Source organism: Corylus avellana, chromosome 6 (assembly GCF_965113065.1).
Source record: "Corylus avellana chromosome 6, dhCorAvel1.hap1.2, whole genome shotgun sequence".
NCBI classification, from domain to species: domain Eukaryota; kingdom Viridiplantae; phylum Streptophyta; class Magnoliopsida; order Fagales; family Betulaceae; genus Corylus; species Corylus avellana.
Window position 1 is genome coordinate 24940389 of NC_142495.1, and position 22632 is coordinate 24963020.

At 33.5% G+C, this 22632-nt stretch overlaps 3 protein-coding genes across 6 annotated transcripts; all 3 read left to right on the forward strand.

The window, feature by feature from the left end:
* Positions 1–2334, forward strand: LOC132186852 (vestitone reductase). 2 transcript variants are annotated; one of them, XM_088517249.1, is made up of 5 exons: positions 1–123; positions 427–960; positions 1257–1452; positions 1567–1697; positions 2129–2334. In XM_088517249.1, the coding sequence occupies exons 1-5, from the start codon at positions 3–5 to the stop codon at positions 2212–2214; spliced, it is 1068 nt and encodes a 355-aa protein (XP_088373375.1). In that variant the 5' UTR covers positions 1–2; the 3' UTR covers positions 2215–2334. The 2 variants fall into 2 exon arrangements, with proteins under 2 accessions (XP_088373375.1, XP_088373376.1); XM_088517250.1 differs by having other exon boundaries at positions 1567–1735; positions 2129–2209.
* Positions 2335–11006: 8672 nt separating this feature from the next.
* Positions 11007–13941, forward strand: LOC132188279 (vestitone reductase). Of its 2 annotated transcripts, none has more exons than XM_088517468.1 (4): positions 11007–11251; positions 11482–12015; positions 13235–13379; positions 13489–13941. In XM_088517468.1, exons 1-4 carry the CDS (start codon positions 11131–11133, stop codon positions 13628–13630), a joined length of 942 nt encoding a protein of 313 aa, XP_088373594.1. In that variant the 5' UTR covers positions 11007–11130; the 3' UTR covers positions 13631–13941. The 2 variants fall into 2 exon arrangements, with proteins under 2 accessions (XP_088373594.1, XP_059458683.2); XM_059602700.2 differs by having other exon boundaries at positions 11009–11251; positions 13184–13379.
* A 6108-nt stretch (positions 13942–20049) lies between these two features.
* On the forward strand, positions 20050–22103 carry LOC132188454 (vestitone reductase-like). Of its 2 annotated transcripts, none has more exons than XM_059602908.2 (4): positions 20050–20170; positions 20710–21249; positions 21634–21829; positions 21918–22103. In XM_059602908.2, exons 1-4 carry the CDS (start codon positions 20050–20052, stop codon positions 22057–22059), a joined length of 999 nt encoding a protein of 332 aa, XP_059458891.1. In that variant the 3' UTR covers positions 22060–22103. The 2 variants fall into 2 exon arrangements, with proteins under 2 accessions (XP_059458891.1, XP_059458892.1); XM_059602909.2 differs by having other exon boundaries at positions 20716–21249.
* Positions 22104–22632: the final 529 nt, after the last annotated feature.

Sequence of the window (22632 nt, forward strand, 5' to 3'; positions counted from 1 at the left end):
AGATGGAAGGAGATAAAGGTCTGGTATGCGTTACAGGTGGTACCGGGTTTATAGGATCATGGCTCATCATGAGGCTCCTTGATCGTGGCTACTCTGTCCGAACCACCGTTAGATCTGACTCTGGTAAGCCATGCCCGATCTAACAGATCTTCATCTTCATTAATGAATATTCATAAGATCAAGAAAAACATGTGGGATTCCTTTTTGGGTATATATATACTATTTTAGTATTTCTTTTTGTCAATGGTGGTTTTATTTTTTTAATTTTTTGCTCAGCAGCTTTTGGGAGATATTAAATTCACTATTTATTTTATTTCTTTTTGTCAACCCATGTTGTAAAGCAGGATCTTTAATTCGTACATGTCGTTAAAACATGTTATTGTTACATGCAATTCTTTATCCATATAATTTTTGATGCGTGAGTAGAGCAAAAGAAAGACATCAGCTTTCTTACAAGTCTGTCAAGAGCATCAGAGAGGCTCCAAATCTTCAACGCAGATCTCAGTGATCCACAGAGTTTCAATGCACCCATTGAAGGATGCACTGGCGTTTTTCACGTTGCAACTCCGGTTGATTTTGAAGACAGAGAGCCTGAAGAAATAGTTACAAAAAGAGCAATCGATGGAGCGCTGGGTGTCTTACAAGCATGCTTAAATTCCAAGACAGTGAAGCGAGTTGTATACACTTCCAGTGCATCAGCTGTTGTATTCAATGGCAATCAGGAGGTTGATGAAATGGATGAGAGCTTTTGGAGCGACGTAGATTTCCTCAAAGCTCCAAATCCAACTGGAAATTCAGGCTCCTACATGATTTCAAAGACATTAACTGAAAGGGCAACCCTTGAATTTGCAGAAAAACATGGATTGGATGTCGTAACCATAATTCCTTCCTTCGTTGTCGGACCCTTCATTTGTCCGAAGTTCCCAAGCTCTGTTCGTGCAATGTTGGCTATGGTCTTGGGTATGTGTGTGTATTTTTTTTTTTTTTTCAAAACTTACTATTTAGTAGATTGTTATATATATACCTCTGTTTTTTTTTTCCCAATTTATACCCCTGTTTTTTCTTTAAATTTTTTTTCAAAGAATCAAGCATATATATTTTTGCAAATTCCATCAAATAACATCATACACCTTAAAGACTTTATCGAATACCTGTATTTCTAGATGATCTCTTTCCTAAGGAATCTCTATAATTTCTTTTGTTATTACAATAAAAGAGGTTTTGGTGTGAATTAATAACTTATAATGCCTCTGCAGGTGACAAGGATCAATATAGTTTTCTTCTCAATACATCATTGGTTCATGTAGATGACGTGACCAGAGCACATATTTTTCTCCTTGAATGTCCTACAGCAAAAGGAAGGTATAATTGTTCATCAGATGTCGTCACAATTGAGCAGATGTCTCAATTTCTGTCAGCTAGGTACCCAGAATTTCAAATACCAACATTAGAGTGAGTTCAATTACCCTTCACTATTTATTACATAAACTAAAATTTATATATATATATATATATATATATTTTTTTTCCCTTTAATCTCAAAATTATTTCTTCCCTTTTGTGCAGTTCTTTGAAGGAAATTAAAGGGTATAAAATACCGAGTCTCTCAACAAAAAAGCTGTTAGATTCTGGCTTCAAATACAAGTATGGGATCAATGAAATGTTCGATGGAGCTATTCAATGCTGCAAAGAGAAGGGTTATCTCTAGTTCAATTCTGAATCTGCCATTGGTTTGGTTTGTGATATATATATATATATATATATATATATATATATATATGTGTGTGTGTGTGTGTGTGTGTGTGTGTGTGTGTGTGAGATTCGATATATGTGTGTGTGTGAGGTGTGTGATTCGCCACCAGCCTTTATTTTTTGATTTTTTTTTTTTTTTAAATTCGGGGAGGGTAAAACTAAAACAAAAAGTTTTAGGGTGTAAAAAAATATTTTAAAAGGTTTATTTCGTAAAAGCCTATAATTTTGAGGAGATTTTTAAAATTTAAGGGGGACATTGGCCTCCCAAGCTAAGCTATAGGTTTGCCCTTGCACCGTAAGAAAAAACTAGAGCACATGTGGTGTCGTTTTTCAGTGTTCTAGATTTGGCTTAATAATTGCTTTCTACTCAATACAGAGATGGCGTATACATTATCAAATGTGAGATCTAAATTCCGGTACAATATGAATAAGAGCAATGTTGATGAAGCTTATTCCTGCTAGATTTGCTTCTTGGAAGATTGTGAATATGGTGTGCCTTTTCCTTTTGTTGTTATTGTAGTTATCAATGTGGGTTTTGTGAGTGCATTTTCTGGGTTTTCTAATGTCTTCATGTTGTACCTAATAAGATTATAAGAGAGATACATGGTATCATTTTATGCCATTTGCCAAGCTGTAGAAGATTCTTTTAAATACAAACTTTTGCTGCTGTCCTGTTGTAAACAAATTAAGCTCCGGTCAATGGTGCTCTTTCGTGGGAGTCGTGACCTTAATTGATTGTTGTGCATACACTTGTGAGGTTTGTACTCCACATTGAAAATATATATATATATATATATATATATATATAAACAATAGTGGTTAATATATATAAGTGGATCAAACCCGATTAACTTAAGCTTTTATGCTAGAAGTAGTATCATAATATGTATATTAATTTACTCTTATTTGACTTCCTTAGTGATTCTCTCTCCAACATTGATAGATTGTATTCTCACAATGAAATCTCCAATTCTTTAACTTATTAGAGGTACCTCACCTACCGAGATGGACCAAATCCCTGGATCATACAGAGAGGGGGAAAACACTTCCTCTTGAAATGTTCATGCAAGTCACGTTATCAACCAAAGATTCATTTTGTGAGAAGGGATTTTGATTTGTTTATGTGGGACAAAAGTAGGCAACAATGTATACTATCGAGTCTAAGTTAAGTATTGAATGTTTAAATTTGACTCATTTAATTTTATTTCGAACATGAGTCAAGCTCAAGCATATCACTGAGCTAGATGTTTTATTCGATTTTGGCTTGCTTGTTTTTGAACGAATTTGAGTTTGTTTACAAAATATTCAATTAACTTATTCACTTCTTATATAAAGTAAATATGGTGATTTTTTTTTTTTTTTTGTAAATTTATATTAATTATTATTATAATTTGATCATTTAAGTTAATTAAATAAATTAACTTGGACCTTAAATAATTCAATCTCGAGTTTATATGTATGTTTAATAGTATGTGTTAAAACATTTTTCGTTCTATTAGTTTTCTATTGGTGTGATTTGCACGTTCTTCGAGACATCCATGATCTTGAATCTTCGCATTCCTGCAAGACAATAACCAATTAAGAGAACTCGTTGGCGGGTCTCACTCCGATGCTAAGTCAGTCTCTGAGAGAAGAGTATGTCCAATGCCCAATATTTTAGTCTAGGGTTTGTACTTGGTGTAAGGACCTAGCTAAATCTTTTAGTTTGGCCTTGGGCCCAAAAGAAAGCATTCCACAATTTTTTGTTTGGCCTAGACCCATAAAACCAGTACAAAAATTTTAAGAAAACATGGGGCATTTCAAACAAGAAAATTTGTATATATGACTATAATGCTCTAGACCCATGAATTAAAATGTCCTACGTATTTCTCCAAAATCCGTATTGTTTTCTAGAGTGCAGTGTGGATATGAGGAGAATGCGGTTTTTCGTAGAGCTAAGGGTAAGGTTTGCTTAATTACATGCCACACCCCAAATCATAGATTATTTCTGGGATTTAGGAGAATGTCGAGTTCCATTTTAATAGGTAATTGAATTGAAAATTGAAATATTTTAAGAAACAATTATTTCGTATCTTTTATTTTGCTTATATTTTTTTAACACTGAATGGATACTAATTTTATTTTTTATATGTTGATTTAATATTTAATATTAATATATTTACCATTCATTCTTTGGCCCCCTATTTTAATATATTTCTCATTTATACTTGGATCATTGTCGATAAAAATTCTTAGTTCTGTCCTGAGAAAAAGTCCACATATCCCCTTAAACTACTACAAAATTGACAATGTCCCCTCAAACTACCAAAACATTGTCAATGTTCCCCAGTGACAAAACTAACATTAGTAAAATAAAAACAAAAAATACTAAAACTTCTAGAAAAAAACCTAAAATTAAAAATTAAAAAAAAAAAATTATCCAAGGGGTGGCCAAATTTATATATATATATATATATATATATATATATATATATATATATATATATATATATATAAATCCTTTTTATAAGAAAAAATAAATGAAAATTTTCGATTTTTTTAAAATTAAAATTGAAAATATTCGTTTTAAAAAATAAAAAATTTCGTTTAAAAAAAATAAAAAAGTTCATTTTTTGAAAGATAATTTAAAATAAAATAATTTTTTTTAGATAAAAATTAAAAAATTTTGTTTTTTTTTAATTATTTATTATTTTTGAATTTATAAGGGTATTTTTGTCTTGTTGCAAATTTTATAGGAGCATTTTTATCTTTTTGCTAGCTTTTGGGGACATTGACAATGTTTTGGTAATTTCAAGATGACATTGTCACAATTAAAAATTTGGAGGAACATTATCAATTGGGTGGTAATTTAAAGGGGAATGTGATCTTTCCCACCTTAAACTATTACCAAATTGATTAGTTCAAAAAGTGACTAGAGAAAGGTGTGTGTGTTGCGTGATTTGTGAGCCGTCCATGTGTCTTTTCAAATGTTATATGGTTGAAAGATCAAAATTCAGCCCCAGAAAGGTGAGTGTGTGTCATATAGTCGTAGTTTGAAGTAAGGTGTAGTGCCCCGACTTTACTTAAAGAAAGGCGAAAGTGGAAATTTCCAATTGCCACTAAGCACTACTATCTCTACCTCAATAGCATTAGAGATTATAAATCTCGTAGCGAAAAAATTTGTTTTTTTCTTATGTAACCCTTACAAAACATATCATAGCTGATAACAAGACTTCTATATTAAACAGATTTATAAATTGTACTTTACAAGACAAAAAAACACACTAGTCAAAAGTGCAACAGACGGCACATAGGTAAATGTACACCAAAAGTACCTAGAATATGTCTAACTATAGATACATTTCAAAATATGGACATCTTCATGATATTTTACAACAAACTAAGGCACCAAAAAGCCTTATCCATAGTAACCTAGGCAAGCATATAGATCATCTTCACCATCTTCTACATCTGCATCAACATCTATGTAAATGTGGTGTAATCTCTCAATGTTCAACATTATGCAAAAACATGTCTCTTAAAATCATCATTTTGTTCTCATAATCATCTCCTTTCATTTCGCAACTTATTTCAACACATGTAAAAATAATTGAAAGCATATAATTATGTTATTCACAAAATATTCAGGCTCATGTAATAATCATACTTCAAAAGCTTTATAAAATAGTATCAGTCTCAGTAAGTAATTATACTTACTAAAATAGTATCATTCTTAGTAAGTAGTTATACTTACTAAAGGATTTGGCTTAGGCACCTACGGTAGCCCAAAACGACCCAGTTTTGGGCAATAAAAAATTAATATTTTTAAAGAAAAACAAAAATAAAAATTTTAAATTTTTTTTAAAAAAAAACTAATAAAAATAAAAGAAAAAGAAAAAGAATAATTAAAGGGGTGGCTCCAGCCACCCCCATGGCCGGTTTGGGGGTGGACGAACGACCCCCATGGCCAAGGGGGTGGTCCGGCCACCCCCGAAAGGCCAAAATGCCAAAAGAAATAAAAATAAATAACAAGTAAATAAATAAATAGCAAAAAAAAAAAAAAAAACCTTAAAAAAAGGTTTGGGGGTGGCCGGACCACCCCCAAGGGCCTGGAGTGGTTTCGGCCACCCCCTATGGCCGGTATGGGGGTGGCCGAAAGCTCCCCCATGGTTAAGGGGGTGGTCCGGCCACCCCAAAAACCTTTTTTTTTTTTTTTTTTTTTTTTTTTTAATTCTTTTGGCAATTTGGCCTTTTGGGGGTGGCCGGACCACCCCCTTGACCATAGGGGTGCTTTCGGCCACCCCCATACCGGCTATAGGAGGTGGCCGAAACCACGCACAGGCCCTTGGACATGGTCCGACTATCCTGAAAACCCAAAATTTTTTTAATTTTTTTTTTTTTTTGGGAGCCACCCCTTTAATTATTCTTTTTCTTTTTCTTTTAATTTTATTAGTTTTTTTAATTTTTTAATATTTTAATATTTGTTTTTCTTTAAAAATATTAATTTTTTATTGCCCAAAACTGAGTCGTTTTGGGCTACCACAGGTGCGGTAGTTTTCCACTATCGCACCTAAGCCAAATCCGAAACAATGGATATATCCTTTCATAATTTCATTCTTTTGACCTCTATATATATATATATATATATATATATATCATAATAAAACTCCCTCTAATAAAGTCTTCATTGAAACTGTCAATGGCTTCAAAAGCTCAACCACACTATCTTGTCAGCAATTTGCCTTCTTAATATATATTGAACTATCAAAGAAAAAAGAAAAAAATCCGATAATTAACTCCAAATCGGGAAAAAAAAAAAGAAGCGTCATTTTTATTTTTTATTTTTAAAAAGGCCATTGTTTGTGCGGGTCGCTGCAAAACCCGTCTTCTCCAAAAACTACTCCGCCTGCCAACCGAACTTATGTCGGTAGTGAAATGTTGTACTGTCTACCGGTCACCGGTTGTCGGTGGCGACTCGGCGTCGGCATGGTGGACGGCCAATGGGCGGTAGGCGGCTGATGTGCACAACCCTAACTAGGACACCACTTCTAGTCCAAAAGCTTAATTAAGCTAATGAGCTTAGGTCTACTTAGGTATATTAACTACTCTTTTAGTTTATACTTTTCCAATGTAGGACACAAGCATCACAAGTGCATATATATATATATATATATTACCAAAGTGGTCCAAAACAAGAAAAAAAAATGGCCTAAATTATTATTATTTTTTTAACGAATTTAAAGATAAAATTACTATTTTTTTTTTTTCTAATTGGTTGTACTAATATGTTATTGATTCTATTGTTAGGTTTATTGGTCTCTATATACACTTCCTTCATGTATAGTTTTCGGTGTGATTCATATATGTATTCATGATATCAAAGAAACAACTTACAATATTATTAAATCACAAAGAAAACAGAACCATCTTTCATCTTTGTCAACATCAAGATCAGGAGAGGAAGATAGAGGAAGCGTATCAATTGGGGTAAGTGATATCTTTACTCTCAAAGTACAAAGTATTAGGCAGCAAAGTGTCAACGTTCTCCACCACACACAAAATGGACCAATCTAGCTACATATATAGTGCCTCCTTCCCATTGACCATTTACCCAGTTCATCACTGACATTGCTTTGTCAAATAATATTCCACATATATATCCGTCTAATTAATTTGTTGGCTTGTACTGCTTGGAGAAGGGACCACATGGACAGCCTGATCGCTAAGAAATGATTAGCTTATCTTATATAGACTACTTCCTACCCCAAAGTTGAGAGCTCCTCCATGTGCTAGCTAAGCGGTTAGCAGAGATGGTTAATTGATTTTACTAAACAAAATGGACCAATCTAGCTATATATATAGTGCCTCCACCCCATTGACCATTTAGCCGGTTCGTCACCGACATTACTTTGTGAAATAATATTCCACATATATATCCATTTAATTAATTTGTTGGCTTGTAGTGCTCGGAGAAGGGACCATGTGGACAGCCTGATCGCTAAGAAATCAATGGCCTATCTTATATAGACTACTCCCTACCCCAAAGTTGAGGGCCCATCTATGTGCTAGCTGGTCGGTTAGCGGAGACAATTAGTTGATTCTACGAAACAAAATGGACCAATCTAGCTATAGATATATAGTGCCTCCTCCCCATTGACCATTTAGCCAATTCATCACCAACATTGCTTTGTGAAATAATATTCCACACACACACACACACACACACACACACACACACACACACACATATATATATATATATATATATATATATATATATATATATCCCTTTAATTAATTTGTTGGGTTGTACTACTCGGAAAGGGGACCATATGGACAGCCTGATCACTATGAAATTATTGGCTTATCTTATATAGACTACTCCCTGTCCCCAAGTTTAGAGCCCGTCCATGTACTAGCTAGGCGGTTAGCGGAGACGGTTAGTTGATTTTTCTAAACAAAATGGACAAATCTAGTTGTAAATATAGTGCCTCCGCCCCATTGACCATTTAGCCAGTTCATCACCGACATTGCTTTGTGAAATAATATTCCACATATGCATTTGTCTAATTAATTTGATGGCTTGTACTGCTCAGACAAGGGACCATATGGACAACCTAGACTACTCCTTGCCCCAAAGTCGAGGGCCCCTCCATGATGGTCCCTTCTCCGAGTAGTACAAGCCAACAAATTAATTAAACGGATATATATGTGGAATATTATGTCACAATGCAATGTCGGTGATGAACTGGCTAAATGGTCAATGGGGAGGAGGCACAATATATATAGCTAGATTGGTCCATTTTGCTTTGTAAAATCTAAAAAACGCTTAACAGATAAATATCACAGTTTATGCGGAATTAACAGATATACCCAAATAATCACTAAAATGTGAACAATCACACACAAGGACTTTGGTGACGAAAAGGAAACATTTTCTTTGGGTAATTTTCAGCTGACATTTTTTACCAAAGCTATGTTAAATAGACTATTGCTTCCGTAATTTATGCTATATATAGCAAGCTATACATACACGTCATTAACACTGAACTACCGCATTCAGCATGCTTGCTTTGCAATATGGATCCGACTTCTATGCGGTAGTGCAAACTACCACGCACATAGCTGCGGTAGCCCAAAATGACCCAATTTTGGGTCGTTTTGGGCAATAAAAAATTAATATTTTTAAAGAAAAATAAAAATAAAAATATTAAAAAACTTAAATTATTAAAAAAAAAAAAACAGGTAAAAATAAAAGAAAAAGAAAAAGAATAATTAAAGGGGTGGCTGGATCCACCCCCTTGGCCAAACTGGAATGGCCGGACCACCCCAGTTTCACCAAGGGGTGGCTAGAGCCACTCCCATGGCCGATATGGGGCCAAAACCACCCCCATGGTAAAGGGGTGGGTCCGGTCACCCCCAAAAGGCCAAAATGTCTACAAAAAAAAAAAAAAAAACATTTTGGGTTTTGAGGGTGGTCGGACCACGCCCAAGGGCCTGGGGGTGGTTTCGGCCACCCCCTATAGCCGGTATGGGGGTGGCCGAAACCACCCCAGGCCCTTGGGGGTGGTCCGGCCACCCCCAAAACCCAAACTTTTTTTTTAAAGTTTTTTTATTTATTTTTATTTTTATTTTTTATTTTGTAATTTCTTTTGGCATTTTGGCCTTTTGGGGGTGGCCGAACCACCCCCTTGGCCATGGGGGTGGTTCGTCCACCCCCAAACCGGCCATGGGGGGTGGCTCCTTGAATTATTCTTTTTCTTTTTCTTTTAGTTTTATTAGTTTTTTTTATTTTTTTAATATTTTTATTTTTGTTTTTCTTTAAAAATATTAATTTTTTATTGCCCAAAACTAGGTCGTTTTGGGCTACTGCAGGTGCGGTAGTTTTCCACTACCACACATAAGCCAAATCCCTTACTAAATAGTATCATGCTCAGTAAGTAGTTATACTTACAAAAATAGTATCATTCTCAGCAAGTAGTTATACTTACAAAAATAGTATCATGCTCAGTAAGTAGTTATACTTACATTTTACCGTTAAACTGAATTCCTGCTCTAACCCTTGATTCTAATATTCACTGCATTTAGTACGCCAACGCGCGACCATATATTAGTTTAAAATTATATTTAAAAGGCTAAAATAACGACCTCTTAATTTATCTCTATGTTCTATCCAAAATTGGACAACATAACGACATATACCTAAAATATTATAATGTCACTCGGGCATCATAACGACTATGTGGTGTTACCACATATTTTTATATTGGCATTACTAGGACATTAATGTTATATCTATCTAAAACTTCTAATATTACTTGGGCATCACAACGGCACTATTGTAAAATACCTAAAAAAATTTAAATAGCACAATGGCACATTTGTAATATTTAAAAGGATGATTGAATATAATATCCTTTCCGAGATATTCAATCACACTTTCTCGAGCAATTTAGACATTATAACGACATAAATTAAATTCTAATAACTAAAATTGACATATAAACTAAGGATAAAAGAATTATACATGGCACTCCCCCTTTTTTAAGCTTTTAAGTTCTAAAGCTTATAAATATTATAGGTATTTCTCACTTGAAATCTCTGAGAGAGACGTTTTATTTGTGATTGAAAACATGTACAGCCCGGCCTATTTATAGGCTGAATTTTGGGACAAAACTAGAATTTTTATGAAAGCTTAGGACATGGTGGGAAATAATCCTAAAGGAAGTGGAACAAAATTTAAACTGCAGCTTTTTATTGTGGGCGCGAAATCATCTTAGGTGAGTTTTCAGAATATTTGAGAATATTTGAGAACCATAGAATCTGGAATAGTCGTGAACCAATTTTTCTTCTTTCTATAGTTTTATTATTAATTTATTGACCAAATATGCCTACTTGCACCAACCATTTCAAGATGGTCCAGAAAACTTTGTTTCAACGAGCAATTGATATATATATATATATCTTATTAAACTTATTCTTTCTTTTTTTTTTTTGAGAACATAGAATCTGAAATAGTCGTGAACCAATTTTTCTTCTTTCTATAGTTTTATTATTAATTTATTAACCAAATATGCCTACTTGCACCAACCATTTCAAGATGATCCAGAAAAGTTTGTTTCAACGAGCAATTGATATATATATATATATATCTTATTAAACTTATTCTTTTTTTTTTTTTTTGAGAACATAGAATCGGAAATAGTCGTGAACCAATTTTCTTTGTTCAACAACAATACCATTCAATATTCAATAACGGCTGAAATGACAGAAAATGAGATGTTGAAAGTTGATTTTTCTAAAAAAGTCCAACTTAAAAAGGGAGGTTAGCAAAGCAAAAGAGCCAACTCGGGAAAACTGCAGATATCTGGGAAACTATTTTAGAAAGTGCAGAGAGAGATGGGAGGAGATAAAGGTCCAGTATGCGTTACAGGTGGCACAGGGTTTATAGCATCATGGCTCATTATGAGGCTCCTTGATCATGGTTACTCTGTCCGAACCACCGTGAGATCTGACTCTGGTAATTTTTAGTATATTTCTTTTTGTCAATGGTGGTTTTATTTTATTAATTTTTTGCTCAGAAGATGTTGGGAGATTTAATTTGTAATTTTTAGTATTAAATTCACTATTTATTTTATTTCTTTTTGTCAACCCATGTTGTAAAGCAGGATCTTTAATTTGTATATGTCGTTAAAACATGTTATTGTTACATGCAATTCTCTATTCATATAATTTTTGATGAGTGAGCAGAGCAAAAGAAAGACACCAACTTTCTTACGAGTTTGCCAGGAGCATCAGAGAGGCTCCAAATCTTCAACGCAGATCTCAGTGATCCACAGAGTTTTAATGCACCCATTGAAGGATGCACCGGCGTCTTCCACGTTGCAACTCCGGTTGATTTTGAAGACAAAGAGCCTGAAGAAATAGTTACAAAAAGAGCAATCGATGGAGCGCTGGGTGTCTTACAAGCGTGCTTAAATTCCAATACTGTGAAGCGAGTTGTATATACTTCCAGTGGAGCAGCTGTTGTATTGAATAGCAACCAGGAGGTGGATGAAATGGATGAGAGCTTTTGGAGCGACGTAGATTTGCTCAAAGCTTCAAAGCCATCTAGACATACGGGCTCCTACATGATTTCCAAGACATCAACTGAAAGGGCATCCCTTGAATTTGCAGAAAAACATGGATTGGATGTCGTAACCATAATTCCTTCCTTCGTTGTCGGACCCTTCATTTGTCCAAAGTTCCCAAGCTCTGTTCGCACAATGTTGGCTATGATCTTGGGTATGTGTGTATTTTTTTTCTTCTTTTTTTTCAAAAGTTATTATTTAGTAGTCGCGTAATTTTATCTGTCCCTCCAATAATGATATGGCTTTTAAAATTACTATTTGATCAAAATTTAATAATGATCAATCACAAGTCTAATGATAATTTTAAGAGCCACTTTATTCTTGGAGGGACACAAGAAAAATTTATAGCATTACTTGTTATATATCTGTAAATGTGACTGATGTGACGAGCTAACCTTTGAAGCAATGACTTATAAAAAGAAGGGTTAAATACATTTGCAGTGCCTATGGTTTGCATCAAAATTAAATAGCTACTTAGTTCTCAAAAATGTCACAAAATGGTACATGTGATAAGCAAATAAACTCACTTGGTGCCTCCATCAAGATTTTGTTAGGTTTTTTAACGGACCGCCACGTCACCCTCACACATGGCGTGGTACCTGTGGTTTCAAGGTACCACGTGGCATGGTACCTAGGTTTTTGAGTGTCACATCATATTTAAAACAAAATACAAAAAACCAAAAAAAAAAAAAAAAAAAACTGGATGGCCGGCCGCCTCGTTTGGCCTGGGGTGGTTCAGCCACCCCCAGACCGGCTAGTATGGGGGTGGCCATATCACCACCAAGGGCCAAACCCTCAATTTTTTTTTTTTAGGGTTTGGCCTTAGGGGTGGCCGAACCACCCCAAAGACCATGGGGTGGCTCGGCCACCCCCATACCAGCCAGTCTGTGAGTGGTTTGCTTGGTGGTGGTTCGGCCACCCCCAATGGCCAAACCTTCAATTTTTTTTTTTTTTTAATTTGACCCTTGGGGGTGGTATTGGGTATGTGTGTGTATTTTTTTATTTATTTTTTTTCAAAAGTTACTATTTAGTAGAATGTTATATATATATATATATATATATATATATATATATATATATATATAAACGTCCTATATTAAATTATATAGGATTCCGATCACTTTTTTTCCAACAGGATGGGTATTAAATTATAAATTTACCCTCAAATAACATCCTACACCTTAAACATGTATTTCTAGATGATCTCTTTCCTAAGGAATCTCTATAATTTCCTTTTTCTTTTTTTTTTCTCCTAATTTCTTTTGTTATTACAATAAAAGAGGATTTGGTGTGAATTGATAACTTAAAAAATACCTCTGCAGGTGACAAGGATCAATATAGTCTTCTTCTCAATACATCATTGGTCCATGTAGATGACGTGGCCAGAGCATATATTTTTCTTCTTGAATGTCCTACTGCAAAAGGAAGGTATATTTGTTCATCAGATGTTGTCACAATTGAACAGATGTCTCAATTTCTGTCAGCTAGGTACCCAGAATTTCAAATACCAACATTAGAGTGAGTTCAATTACCCTTCACTATTTATTACATAAACTAAAATTTATATCTTTTTTTTTTTTTTTTTTTTTCCCTTTAATCTCAAAATTATCTCTTCCCTTTTGTGCAGTTCTTTGAAGGAAATTAGAGGGTATAAAATACCGACTCTCTCAACAAAAAAGCTGTTAGATTCTGGCTTCGAATATAAGTATGGGATCAATGAAATGTTCGACGAAGCTATTCAATGTTGCAAAGAGAAGGGTTATCTCTAGTTCAATGCTGAATGATGTGTGTGTCCAGGATGAGAGGAGTCTAGAGGTCTTATAGTCCAATAAGGAACCAAAGTTCCAGAGCGGTGTCCAAATAGAGTCCATCTAGGAACCCTATTCCTAGTTAATTAGTCATTTATTCTAATTCCTAATTGAATTAGAACTCTTTCTATTTTATTGCGGAGTCAGTCCTAGTTGATAACAAGAGGGTCAGTAGAAGTCAAGTGTATTTCTTACTCTTTTATGTAATCAACCTTATCGTTCTCCTATAAAAGGAAGAACTATCAATAAAGAGAAGTATGTTTAGGTATTCATTCTATTATCTTCCCTTGGATTCGATACTAGTTGATTCTCATAACTGAATCTGCCATTGGTTTGTGAAATATATTTATATATATATAAGGTGTGTGATTCATACTCCTTTATTTTCTCTTTTGTTTTTCCTCTTGGTGCTTAGGAAGGGCAAAACTAAAACAAAAAATTTTTTGGGGGTAAAAAAAAAATAAAATAAAAGATCTATTTTGTAAAAGCCTATACTTTTGAGGAGATTTTTAAAATTTAGGAGAGACATTAGCCTCCCAAGCTAAGATAAAGGTTCGCCCATGCTAGTTCTTTAAAAACAAAAGAAAGAGTTGACATGCTTCTTTCAAATGTAACCCCTAAACTACTAAAAAATTGACTATAGCCCCTCAAGGCTAGTAAAAAGATGAAAATGATTATAATTTTTCTTTAATAAGACAAAAATACTCCAATAAATTTGAAAAAGAAGAAGCAAAAAATGATTTTTTTTTTTTCTTAATTTCCACAGTTTTTATTTCTTACTTTAATTTTATTACGGATATTATCGTCATTGGGGATATTATCATTTTTTTTTTATAGTTTAATGATGATATTGTCCCAATTGAAAGTTTGGGGAATATTGTCAATTGAGCGATAGTCTCATAGGAGGATTTATGTGTGACTTTTCCAAAAAAAAAAAAAAAAACCTTTACAGTACATATGCTATAGTTTTTTTAATGGTCCAAATTTAGCTTATTGAATGCTTTCTACTCGATACAGATTATTGGCATGAAAGATGGCTTATACATTATCAAATGCGATATGAATAAGAGCAATGTTGATGAAGCTTATTCCTGCTAGATTTGCTTCTAGGCAGATTGTGATCAATATGGCGTTCCTTTTCCTTTTGTTGTTATTGTTGTTGTCAATGTGGGTGCATTTTCTGGGTTTTCTAATGTCTTGATGTTGTAGCTAATAAGAGAGATACATGGTATATATCATTTTATGCCAAGCTGTAAAAGATGCTTTTAAATACAAGCTTTTGCTGCTGTCCTTTTGTAAACAAATTAATCTCTCATCAATGGTGCTCTTTCATGCGATCGACTCATTATCTTAATTGATTGTTGTGCATATACTTATGTCTCACTTTGAGAAAATATGAAGAAAAAGAGTAATTAATATATATATAAGTTGATCAAAACCCATTAACTTGAATTTTTAGGCTAGAAATAATATCTTAATATGTATATTAATTTACTCTTTCACTTGTCTTTTTCAAAGTGTATCACAAGCATCCATACTACTGTGTTACATTGTTTTTATTCTTATTTGACATGCTATATTCTCCCTTTTTTGTTCAGTGGGACCAGTATTTGGTTGTGTTGTCCCTAGCTACTATTTTATATTGTGAAGGCATGGATAGCACTCTGTGGGGTTGTCTATGATGAGCATGTAAACAACCTACTTGTTTGACAGGTTCTCATCATGGATAAATTTACTGTGGAAGTCATGTCTCACTTATGTAAAATGGCAGACATTACAGACCAAGGAGTTTCACGTATGTTTTAAGAAATTTGAGTTTGTGGTGTAACTATTGAGCATTGTGGGCAAATTAACCGCATACTAATCATGACCGAACCAATGTTAACCGTCAATCGACTTATGCGAGTCGAAAATCGGTATGGATTTTTTTATACCAACGTCGGTTTAGTTCGGTTAATAGGTATAGAAATTTTGTTGTTGGTTAACCGAACCAATCCGTCAAATTTGACACAGATTAAGGCTTTGACGGATGAACTTTGCAGAGTGATGTTTCGTTAAAAGTATTTAGTAAGTTTTTTTGCATATTATATTATTATTGTTTGCATCTTATGTTCAAATTGTTTAGCCCAAAAAAAAAAAACAATTTGGGCCCCCCAAATAACTAATTTTTGGCCCATGTAAAAATATCATTAGCCCAATTAAAAAAGCTCACGGTAAACCGAAATTAACCAACCGAAATTAACCAAAAATTTCGATGAATTAACCGATTTAACCGACAATTTTAGTTAAGCGACTAATAATGACTTTACCGAACCGATACCATCATACCCACCCCTACTTGAATATGTAAAACTGTCATATTATAGGTGGGTAAGTGTCATATTATAGTTGTAGGTAATTGTTTGTCTTGAATCGTGATATCTATGAGCTAATTTGTATTACGTATAATCACTTGTGTTGCACGTGTTTCCAATAAAAGAAAATTACATTTTCCTCACGCTTTCTTCAACAACAATTCCACCCAATGTCCCAATACTTTCGGCTGAAATGACAGAAAATGAGATGTTGCATTTTATAAAAACTAGTGGCCCGGATGGCTCGTGCAAGCCACATGCTTGATTTCCTGTGTTCAATAATAATATATGTAATTCATTACGTGATATTTAACATTAAAATCTAAATCTCATTTATAAAAAGTATTAATAACATAAATTTAATATCTAGTCCTTAAACAAGTGCACATTCAAATTCTTACACAAGTAAACTAATAGAGAATTGATGCGTAACTCTGGCAAAGATGAAATACAAAAATGTCACTAACCATATATAGCAGTCATGTATTAAATTTAAATTTAACTCAAGTACAAAAAAAATAAATAAATAAATTTACACATACCCTTAGTGAATGTTGATAAGCTAAGGAGTGTCTAGAGTTGGGATATTGCTGTGCCATTTGTATGCTCTTCTCATCTCAATTGACTCCTCTAAGTTGAATGTCCTATCACATTGAACATTATAAATATTTAGCCTTATCAGAAACTGCTTGAACCACCGAGTAAAATCAGCAAATGAAAAAGTGTGATTCAAACTTACATGTTTATCGGTGTCAAAATCAAGTTCCAGATTCCTTCATCTTTCTCCCAAAGGTTGTATATAATTATTCGTGTTCCATGATCATTCAGGGAATTGAACTACGTACATCGAGCAAAGAATGATAAGTAGTGATAAAATGAGAAATGTCATTAAAAAAAAATTATAGGGATGGTGTACGTGATCCATATAAGTTTTGAAACAGAGCAGTGCTACTTATACTTCAAGGGGCCAAAATAATTAGAAGTCTAATTTTAGCTTTATTTGGAAATGGACGCACATGGGTGTGCACACACACAGCTTGAAGAATCTAGCATTGTAACAGTGGTATGAGATTATTATTATATTATAAGCCCTTTCTAAATTGAAAAAACCAAAAGAAGACTTACATGCTTAAGAAGATCTTCTTCATTTGCATAAGGTGACCACTGCAATATGGTTGCTAAATTTCTATTCCAGTCTTGCAGAGAAGATCGTGTCATCTTCTTCCACTCTTGTCCTCTTTTCTCAAAGTCAATCTTGTCATTCCAAAATAAATAAATAAAAAATAGTGATAAAGAATGGTCCAACACTTGGATGAAAAATTAAGTATATATATACATGCAAGAATCATTACAAGTGGTCTTACCATGGAAACCACAACATCTTCCTTTCCAGTACCCCTTAGAAATGTTTAGGATATCATTCCGATGCTTTGTGTGTGAGCCTTAAACAAATAAATACAGTTAAATTAGTCTTGATTCTTGAAGATGACATGCAAATTGAGCCAACAAATAGAAAGTAAATAAATAGAAAGAAATTGATCTCTTGTTCAGCAATTTGCCATATATATAATCACCATAATAGAAAGATCAAAAGAAGCAAGCCATAAACAAAAATTAATTGTAAGCAAAAAAAGAACCTAGCTTTGTCCATCATTCCCTTGGCAACGTGAAAACACGTGAACATCTGCTCCTAGCCTCTTTGTACTTGTCTTGAACTCATTTCCATCTGGGAGAAAATTGGGGGAAAAAAACAAGAAGGGAAAGATTAATACATATCAAGTCTTCTGCACATCCAATTATTTACCCATTAAGTAATTTAGGAGCTCACATTGACCAATGGTGTTGGCCATGTTGCTTTTTACAGAATAGCCAAGGGACGTGCACTGCCGCATCTTATCAGGAGTCATTCCAACGCCATTATCTGCAACACAAAAGTATAAAGCAATAGATAATTAATGAAAGAAATAGAGGGAAAAAGCCTCCGAGGAGCTAAATTGATCTTTTAAAAAATTCTTCAATATCCGAAAATCATAATAATAAGACAAGGACAATAAATAAAGAAATTTTCAGAAAACAATAATTGAATAGAAAGCAAAACAATAAAGTTACCTACCATCAACTTGCAATATTTTAGTACCATCTTTCATGTTTTCAAGAACATCTACATAAACATATGACTATCTACCTCCCAGAGCGCATTTATGGCTAGTTGCATTTGAATGTAGAAATTTAGGATGGACCGTGACATGATCTATGCCTACTGCAACAAAAATTGAAATATGTTTAGAATTAACAGGTATGATTTTCTTGCTTGGAAATTGTTATACAAACATTTGATTTCCTCCAATAAATCAAGTTTTTTGTTTTTGTTAGATAATGTCAATGACTTCCCAAACAGGTGAACTAAACATAAATTACAAGAAACTCATAACCATAATAATTAGAAAAACAATATGATGTGTAGAATTTATGAACATTGACAATGTAGAATGTCAAGACCTAATTTTTTGATAAAGAAACAAAAGAAACACAAATTTAAATTGAAAAATAATCCCAATGCAAGAGATTTGATTTGTTGTTCTAGGACCTAATGCCCCAAAAATGCATATATTGTCACTTACTGGCTCCTCATTAATTCCAGTACCCGCTCATATTCATTCAATATATAGCGGTAAGACAATCCACTTACAAAGAATGCTAAAAGAAAAACAGTCAAACAGTTCCAAGTATCTTCTTGTTCTTTTTTCTTTTTTTTTTTTTTGTTAGTACTTCCACGTGCAGTAGCAACATGATTCTCGTTAAACAAAAAAAAAAAAAAAAAAGACAAGGAAGAAGCATTAAACGTTAATCCTACCACAGACATGCAAATAGTGAAAACGAAAAGAAAAGAAAACAAAGGAAGAAAGAAAAAACAACAAGGAATAATAAGAAGAGAAAAATAAGCACCTATCAGATCTCAACATACACTCTATCTAGCAAAATGCATGTTCCGAATTGAAGAGCTTGCAACACTGTTGCAATTGAAGATTAATGTTGAGAGAGAGAGAGATAATTGGATAAGTAATATTTAGGATAGGTCAAGGTCAGCCGCTGGTTGCAATTGAAGGCCATTTATTGCATGGTTTAGATAAAAATAAAATAATAATAATAATAATAATAATAAAAAGGGCAAATTGTGTTTGCAAAAAGCATAAGAAATCAAAGTAACTTGGCCATCTCAATGAGCCAATGCCTTCTCATTTGCCAATTTTTTAACCGAAAGGCTGTTACAGCACCCTACTTCGCACAAGTTCAAATATAACATAGCACCAAGCAGCAGACCAACCAAGGTTTAAAAAATAGCATGTTGGGCAAAAAAGTCAAACTGAGTTCACAAAAAACATAAGAAATCAACGTACATTGGCCCTCTCACATGATCAGCCAATCCGGCCCTTCCCATCGGTCAAATTAAAAGAAAAAAAAAAATCGGTTTAGGTAGATTTTGTTTTTGACTTCTGTACACTTTTCTGTAGCAACTATGAAAAAAAAAAAAAAAAAGCTTTTCTTTCTTGCGCATTCCTTCTAATAGCCCATTAATTCCTTCTGAATCTCGCCCATTTCATCTAAAGCTTCCTTCATAAAAGACCAAAAAATCTCTCTCAAAAAGCCTAACTCTTTACATACGCAGAGGGAAAAATGATAATTTAAATATAAAAGACAAAAATATTCAAATAACTTCTTAAATTCACTAGATTCAAAAAAGACAAATTAGTAATTTCACAATCTAAAGAAATGTCAAAAGACAAAAATAATTTTATTTAACTAAATCATGATGAACAAAGAGTAAGGGTAAAATACTAAATTTAAAGTGTAAAAGAAAAATAACTATTTTTCTTTTACATTCCTACTTTTTATATATCTTTAAGTAAAGATAAAAAAAAAATAATAATAATAAAACTTAAAAGGAAGGTTAGTAAAGCAAAAGAGCCAACTCTGAAAAACAGCAGATATTCGAGAAACTATTTTAGTGCAGAGGGAGAGAGAGAGATGGAAGGAGATAAAGGCCCGGTATGCGTTACAGGTGGTACCGGGTTTATAGGATCATGGCTCATCATGAGGCTCCTTGATCGTGGCTACTCCGTCCGAACCACCATTAGATCTGACTCTGGTAAGCCATGTCTGATCTAACTGATCTTCACCTTCGTTGAATATTCATAAGATCAAGACAAACATGTGGGACTCCTTCTTGGATGTCTTTGTGTATACACCTTCGTTGAATATTCATAAGATCAAGACAAACATGTGGGACTCCTTCTTGGATGTCTTTGTGTATACACCTTCGTTGAATATTCATAAGATCAAGAAAAACATGTGGGATTCCTTCTTGGGTGTCTTTGTGTGTATATATATATATATACACACACACTATTTTAGTAATTATTTTTGTCAATATATATATATATATATATATATATATATATATATATATATATATATATATACACACTATTTTAGTAATTATTTTTGTCAATGGTGGTTTTATTTTATTAATTTTTTGCTCAGAAGCTTTTGGGAGATATTAAATTCACTATTTATTTTATTTCTTTTTGTCAACCCATGTTGTAAAGCAGGATCTTTAATTCGTATATGTCGTTAAAACATGTTATTGTTACATGCAATTCTTTATCCATATAATTTTTGATGCAGGAGCAGAGCAAAAGAAAGACACTAGCTTTCTTACGAGTCTGCCAGGAGCATCAGAGAGGCTCCAAATCTTCAACGCAGATCTCAGTGATCCACAGAGTTTCAATGCACCCATTGAAGGATGCACCGGCGTCTTCCATGTTGCAACTCCGATTGATTTTGAAGACAGAGAGCCTGAAGAAATAGTGACCAAAAGAGCAATCGATGGAGCGTTGGGTGTCTTACAAGCATGCTTAAATTCCAAGACTGTGAAGCGAGTTGTATACACTTCCAGTGAAGCAGCTGTTTTATTAAATGGCGATCAGGAGGTTGACGAAATGGATGAGAGCTTTTGGAGCGATGTAGATTTCCTTAGAGCTTCAAAGTCATATGGACATTTAGGCTCCTACATGATTTCCAAGACATTAACTGAAAGGGCATCCCTTGAATTTGCAGAAAAACATGGATTGGACGTCGTAACCTTAATTCCTTCTTTCGTTGTCGGACCCTTCATTTGTCCAAAGTTCCCAAGCTCTATTCACACAGTGTTGGCTATGGTCTTGGGTATGTGTGTGTATTTTTTTTCTTCTAAAAACTGAATATATATATATATACACACACACACGATAACAGATGTGATAGGCTAATTTCTCATTATTTTACAATCATACCCTTAAACTTTAAAAAGCGTTAATTTAGTGTATCAATCTTTTATTTTATTTAATTTTTCAATTTATACCCTAGTTTTTTCTTAATTTTTCTTTTTTTTCAAAGAATCAAACTAAATTCCGTCAAATTAAAATAACATCCTAATTCCTACACCTTAAAGATTTTATCGAATACGTGTATTTCTAGATGATCTCTTTCCTAAGGAATCTCTATAATTTCTTTTGTTATTACAATAAAAGAGGTTTTGGTGTGAATTAATAACTTATAATGCCTCTGCAGGTGACAAGGATCAATATAGTCTTCTTCTCAATACATCATTGGTTCATGTAGATGACGTGGCCAGAGCACATATTTTTCTCCTTGAATGTCCTACTGCAAAAGGAAGGTATATTTGTTCATCAGATGTTGTCACAATTGAACAGATGTGTCAATTTCTGGCTGCTAGGTACCCAGAATTTCAAATACCAACATTAGAGTGAGTTCAATTATCCTTCCTCTATTTATTACACAAACTAAAATTTAAATCTTTTTTTTTTTTTCCTTTAATCTCAAAATTATTTCAGTTCTTTGAAGGAAATTAGAGGGTATAAAATGCCGAGTCTCTCAACAAAGAAGCTGTTAGATTCTGGTTTCAAATACAAGTATGGGATCAATGAAATGTTCGATGGAGCTATTCAATGCTGCAAAGAGAAGGGTTATCTCTAGTTCAATGCTGAATCTGCCATTGGTTTGGTTTGTGATATATATATATATATATATATATATATATATATATATATATATATATATATATATATAAAGGTGTGTGATTCGCACTCCGACCTTTATTTCCTCTCCCTTTTTTTTTTTTCTTGGTGCTCGGGGAGGGCAAAACTAAAACAAACACTTTTTAGGGGGTAAAAAGGTTTATTTCATAAAAGCCTATACTTTTGAAGACATTTTTAAAATTTAAAAGGAACATTAGCCTCCCGAGCTAAGATATAGGTTTGCACTTACACCGTAAGAAAAAACTAGAGCACATGTGCAGTAATTTTGCAATGGTCTAGATTTAGCTTACTAATCGATTGCTTTCTATTCGATATAGAGATGGTGTATACATTATCAAATACGAGATCTAAATTCCGGGCCAATACGAATAAGAGAAATGTTGATGAAGCTTATTCCTGCTAGATTTGCTTCTGGGAAGATTGTGAATATGGTGTGCCTTTTCTTTGTGTTGTTGTTGCTGTCAAGGTGGGTTTTGTTACTGCATTTTCTGGGTTTTCTAATGTCTTGAGG